This window comes from Tupaia chinensis, unplaced genomic scaffold (assembly GCF_000334495.1).
Source record: "Tupaia chinensis unplaced genomic scaffold, TupChi_1.0 Scaffold145093_1, whole genome shotgun sequence".
NCBI classification, from domain to species: Eukaryota; Metazoa; Chordata; class Mammalia; order Scandentia; family Tupaiidae; genus Tupaia; species Tupaia belangeri.
In genome coordinates, this window is record NW_006204954.1 from 1,714,968 (window position 1) to 1,720,736 (window position 5,769).

The 5,769-nt window shown below is 44.1% G+C and overlaps 1 protein-coding gene across 1 annotated transcript in view; it reads left to right on the top strand.

The window, feature by feature from the left end:
- Positions 1–809: 809 nt before the first annotated feature.
- Positions 810–5,769, top strand: part of ANKRD31 (ankyrin repeat domain 31) — a 145,894-nt gene continuing 140,934 nt past the window's right edge. Inside the window, exon 1 of the mRNA XM_027767980.1 lies at positions 810–1,081. Within this exon, the coding sequence (XP_027623781.1) occupies positions 978–1,081 (104 nt within the window). The 5' untranslated portion in view covers positions 810–977. The remainder of the gene's footprint in view (positions 1,082–5,769) is intronic.

The window sequence follows — 5,769 nt, forward strand, 5'->3', positions numbered from 1 at the left end:
GGCACAGGCCTGGCATCAGACTGGACTACAGCATGGCCAGCAGGAACACAGAGGATGGCAAGTATATGCATCCTCTAACTGTGAGCAGCTTTTTTTATAGCAACCAGCTTTAGTGAGAAGTTATTACTCTTCCTCTTCAAGAAAGCTCACTGTCTCCCAAGACATTGTTAATCTATTCATAAGAGTGTTGCCTCCATGATGCAATAATCATGATCTAGTCATAGCCCATTAGGCCTTATCGCTTGTCGACATCAAATTCCAAAAAAGAAACTTCAAGGGATGACCATATCAACCTTAACATTGTGCTCAGTACCATTAGTTATTAGAGAAATGCAAATTAAAACCACAATGAGATATTATTTTATACCCACTAGAAGAGTTAACACCTAACAGATTGATACACCAAATGTTGGTGAAGATACGGAGCAAATGGAACTTTCTTACAAATCCCAGCCTTGGCAGCTTAAAAATATGCCAGGTGCTTTTACATGCATGCCTCAACACTGACAGGATGGAGAAATGGAGAAGGGATTGAGACATGATCACTTCCCACTGAAGAGTGCATAGCAAACTCAGTTCCCTCAAGGCCAGGTGAACCAGAGTAAGAAACAACCAAAAGAGGATCCTGGGAGCAGGCGTGGCCTGTGGCAGGCCGGGATCGCAGAGCAGGCAGATGCGCGTGGCCGGACACTTCCGGCCGCCGGAACCTGAGCTGGCGCGGGAGGCGGCAGGCGGGGTGCGCTCTGAGGTGTGGCACCCGGCTGCCCCCTGCCGGCTCCGTTCGGAGGGTGCTAGTCCGCCTCCTCGACCAACACACCTTGGCGCCCTAAGCCGCGCCTGAGACCGGGGTCCTCACATGCATTTTATTACTAATAATTTCTTTTCTTAACTCACAGTTTCCCCCAACTCTAAAAGGGTCATTTCGTTTGTGGAAAAGGAGGAGTCAGAGGAGGGTAAATCTCGAGTGTGAGGAGAAGATGGAAGAAGGCGCCCAGGCCCCAGACTGGGACAGTGATGAAACCGTGATAGACGGGTCGGTGACAGAGAGCGACCTCGACGAAGAGGAGCTGCCCTGGAGAAGGTGACCACCACTGGGGCGGAGCGCCTGACCCTCCCGCCAGGCCCTGGGTCCCTCTGCTACCGGCAGAACGTGAGCCGTGGCAGGCCAGAGCCTCGAAGGCCTCGCGCCAGTGAGCAGCCGGCCGCTGCGGCGCGCCGGCACTCCCGTGCACTCCGGGACAAAATGAGGTTTTTAGTAGAGGGCTTTGTGACAGTTTTAGAAAGTTTTTCGTCCTAGGATGGGGTTGTAAATCCTTTGCACAGGCGAAAAAAAAAAAAAAAAAGATTGAGTCTGAAATCCTCAGTGCATTTTCCTTCAGGTATTATCATTTGTAGCCCAGGTCTAGGGCATGCTAACGGTTTATCTCAGGAGAATGTGGGATGGGGAAACTGGTTCCTACAAACTGGAAATAGTTTATTTTGTTTGTTTATTTATTTATTTATTAGAGATGTTTGCCGTTGGGCGAGTGCGCTGGCCAGAGAGATGAGAGAGACAGAAATCGAGAAATCACCCCCCATGGGGGATGGCCACTGCCACAATCTCTTCTTCATTCTCGCCTCGACATTTTGGGCACATATGTACTGAGTTTCAAGCCGCAGAGTCCTGGACTCAAACTACGGTAGACCCTGTGGGAGTACAGCGACGACGTAACCATTACGCCATCTGCTGGTCCAAGACTGCCTTTTGAAAAATTGGCATTAACTACCTGCTTCCAAGCACCAGCAGATCGCATAATGGTTACATCCCTGGAATCCCTCATGGTCGACGCGGTTCGAATCCTGGATTCTGGACGTGAAACTCACGCTAGGTGCGTGTGCATGCATTCCCATCTCTGGAGAGGAGAATGGAGGAGAAGGGATTGCTGCATGCCCATCCCCCACTGGGGCGTGATTTCTCACTTTCTCTGTCTTTGCAGCTAGCTCAGGTGCCCAATAGCAAAAAGTCTTTTTTTTTTTTTTAAAGGCAATCTTTCAGTTTATCAAGGCCTTTCTTGAATATGTTTTCTGTGCTAGACCTAGGAAAAGATCAAAGGGATGAGGCCATTGTGTTTGGGAAAGCTTCAGGCCAGGACAAACAGTTAAAGCGGATCATTTCAATATAGTTTAGGAACTCCAGGGTTGAAGGTATAACCAGGGTGATTTAGAAGCCCAGAGGGACTTTTGCCTCAACTAAGATGGTTGTCATTTTGCTAAGGTTTACTCCTATGTAGAAGCTTGAAGGTGGGTTAGGAATTAGAGAACTGAATGCTAAGGCAACTATTATGGGTAAAGGTGTAGAGATGGTGACCTAGTATTCTTATATGTTGGAATCTGCAAACAGTAAAATCTTACTGAACTGTAAAGTGTGGGGTGGTGAGCGGTGTGTGCATGTGCATGTGTGCCCAAAATCCTGAGAGAAGAATGAAGGAGAAGGAATTGTGTGGTCAACCCCCCAGGGGGGTGATTTCTCGCTTTCTGTCGCTCTACCTCTCTTTGTCTCTCTGATGATCCAGAACAGTCCATCAGTCCCCCCAAAAACCTCCCATATGTTGCCCATTTCATGTCAAGTTCCCTCCACACCCCTGCCATTTTTTTCCTCTGATTTTTTTTCCCCTTACCCTTGGTTGTCAGCAATTTGATTATGATGTATCCGAGTATAATTTTCCTGTTTGGAGTGTGAGGTTCTTGGATCTGTAAATTCATATCTTTCACCAAATTCAGAAAGTTTTCTGTCATAATTTCTTCACTTTTTTTTTTTTTTTTTTTTTTTTTTTAGCCACCTTTTTCTCCTCTAAAGAGGAGACATGGGTATTAGACCTTGTGATGTTGTCGACTTCCAGATTCATGAGACTATTCAAAGTTTTCTTTTTTTCTTTTTCTTTTTTCTCTCTTGATTTGTTGGACTATAGTTCCTTTTCTTTTTTTAAAAAACTAGTATTTATTATTTTAAAATTATTTTATTTAGTTTTATTTATTTATTTGTTTTAATTTGACCAGAAAAGGAGAGGGAGAGAGAGTGAAAAAGTGAGAAAGCAACTGCCAGGTCCAGGACTCTAACCGCAGTCAGCTATGTGGGAATCCAGTGCCCTTAACCACTATGCCACCTGCCGACCCCTAGACTATAATTTCTAATGCTGTATCTTCAGGTTCAGTTACTCTTTCCTTTGTTGTCATGATTGTTTTTGAGACCATCTGATGAATTTTTTATTTCAAATATAATTTTTTTCCTTCTAAAGTTTCCCTTTGTTTCTTTTTTTATAGTTTTTATTTTTCTGTTGAGAACTTAAGTCTTTCTATCCATTTGACAAGTGTTTCCTTATTTCATGGCAGATAGTTATAACAGCAACTTGTCTTTTTCTTATAATTTCAACATCTGTATCATGGGATGGGGTTTTCTTGCATAAGTAATTCTGGGTTTTATCCTGGATATTTTGAACATTATATTATGGATTCTTGGTCCTGTTAAAATCCTCTAGAGGGTGAATTTTTGTTTGTTTTGATGGGCAGTTAACCTGACTAGGTTTAGACCGTACCTCCTGTTTTGTCTTCTGTGCATGGTGGTCATACCAGAGCCTTTACTATGCTATTTGGGTTAGCATGTTGCATGTACCACTCAGAGATTTGAGAATAGTTAATATCATAGTTCAGTTCTCTAAGCCTGTGTTAATGCGTCCTTGAGTCTGCTCTGCAAGTGGACAGTTCAGGATTGTGTTAGGGACTTACATCGACTCATACACAGAATTAGGTGATTCCATCTCCTTTCCTTCTTCAGGATTCTCATGTCTCCTTCCCTCTCTATGTTTCTTCTCTCACTGCTTGCAGGTTCATATGACCAGGAAGACAAGTTTCTTTTAGAACATTTGCCTTCTTACTCTAGAGCAGTTCTCTACAACTAGGGCAGCCTTCGGGGCAAAGAGTTAAGAAAATAGAAGTAAAAGGACATTCTCCCCATACTCTACAGATCAGGCAGATCCCTTTTCCCAGTTTCTCTAGTACAGAGACATTTTCTCTTGAGTTTCAAGTGCCCAGTCTGAAACATGTTGGGCATATGCGAGTACCTAGGATCCAACAGGCTGGAAGAGAGGAAGAGAATCATGATTTGATCAGACCCTGTAGAGGGTGCTCTTTTTTCTCTCTCTTTCTCTCTTTCTTTCTCACATGCACGTACTCTATCTAGTAACATCACCAGTATTACCATGTGGATGTAATTTGTTTCCTAGTATGGTGAGGTGGGAAGGCCATTTAATCTCTGTGATAGTCTTTTCATTGGGTTATCAGAAAAGTTATGATGTATTTTTCTGTGCAAAGATGCATTATGACTTTTCTGATGACCCAATAGAATTACATGAGGCCTTAAAGTTTTCCTTCAAGTGTATGATTCCAAAAGTCTGAAGTAGCCCTTCTGTGTTGTGAACCCAGAGTTAGAGGCCTTGAAACTTACCTACAGTGTGGAGTAGTGAGAAGAATTTTGTAAGGCATCTTCCAATAGGGTTTAAGTACAGTGTTTTTCTGTGTCATTTCCAGAAGACCCAGTCTCTGGACCATGAAAGATTTTATTGTCCTCAATTAGTGAATCACAAAAAAGCATCTTTTACATAGTGAAAATACACTATATCTAACTAAGATCTAAGAGTTATCTTGAACAGCTCCACCCTGCTTCTGCAGCCTTGCCAGTCATTGCTTGTTTTCAGGCCCCTCGTAGAGGGTTGAATGTTTTATTTTCATAAAGCTAAATACTCCTTTAGAAGAGTCGCTGTTACCGGCCCAACCTCTGTAGTGCAGTGGTTAGCATACTGAACTGTGGCGCTGTTGACCAGGGGTTTGAGTCATGTTGGCCAGGGTTTGAGTCCCCAGCTCCATTGTCTGAAAACACATCGTGCATGTGCACATATGCCTGGAAAGCTGGGGAATTGGAGGGAGATCATGGTGTGATCAGATCCTGTAGAGGGTCTCTCTTGCTCTTACTGTCTCAGCATGTACTTCATCAGGGTTAAAAAAAGAAATATAGGGATGGGAACCAGCAGTTAGCATAATGGCTATGTCGCTGGACTCCCATGTAGTTGACCACGGTTCACGTCCCGGACCCCGTGGCTTAAAACTCACGCCGGGCGCGTGTGCGTGCGTGCCCAAGATCCCTAGAGGAGAATGGAGGAGAAGGGATTGCGGCGTGACCATTCCCCCTGGGGGGTGATTTCTCGCTTTCTGTCTCTCTGTCTCTCTGTCTCTCTCTGTTTGTCTGGTGAGCACATGCGCCCTATAATGAAAACCTCTCCAAAAAAAAGAAATATAGGGAACCAGCAGTTAGCATAATGGCTATGTCGCTGGACTCCCACGTAGTCAGCCGCGGTTCGTGTCCCGGACCCGGTGGCTGAAAACTCATGCTGGGCACGTGTGCATGCGTGCTCAAGATCCCGAGAGGAGAATGGAGGAGCAGGGATTGCGGCGTGACCCTCTGCCATCTCCCACTGTCCTCCCACACTGTCGCTGGTATTTAAGTTTGCCTTCTATACTGTTTTCCCCCACATTTTATTGAATTACTAAAGACCTTAATTAATCTAAATATTTCCATAGCAAACACAGGTGACATATACATTTCCATGAACACAAGCCTAACTGTACGCATCCTATAAAGTAGCACCTAGCTGGGACTATATATCTTACTGCAGTCATTGAATAGATATTTTTTTTTACCTGAAACTTTTTTTTTGTAACTTAATATACATTCTTTCC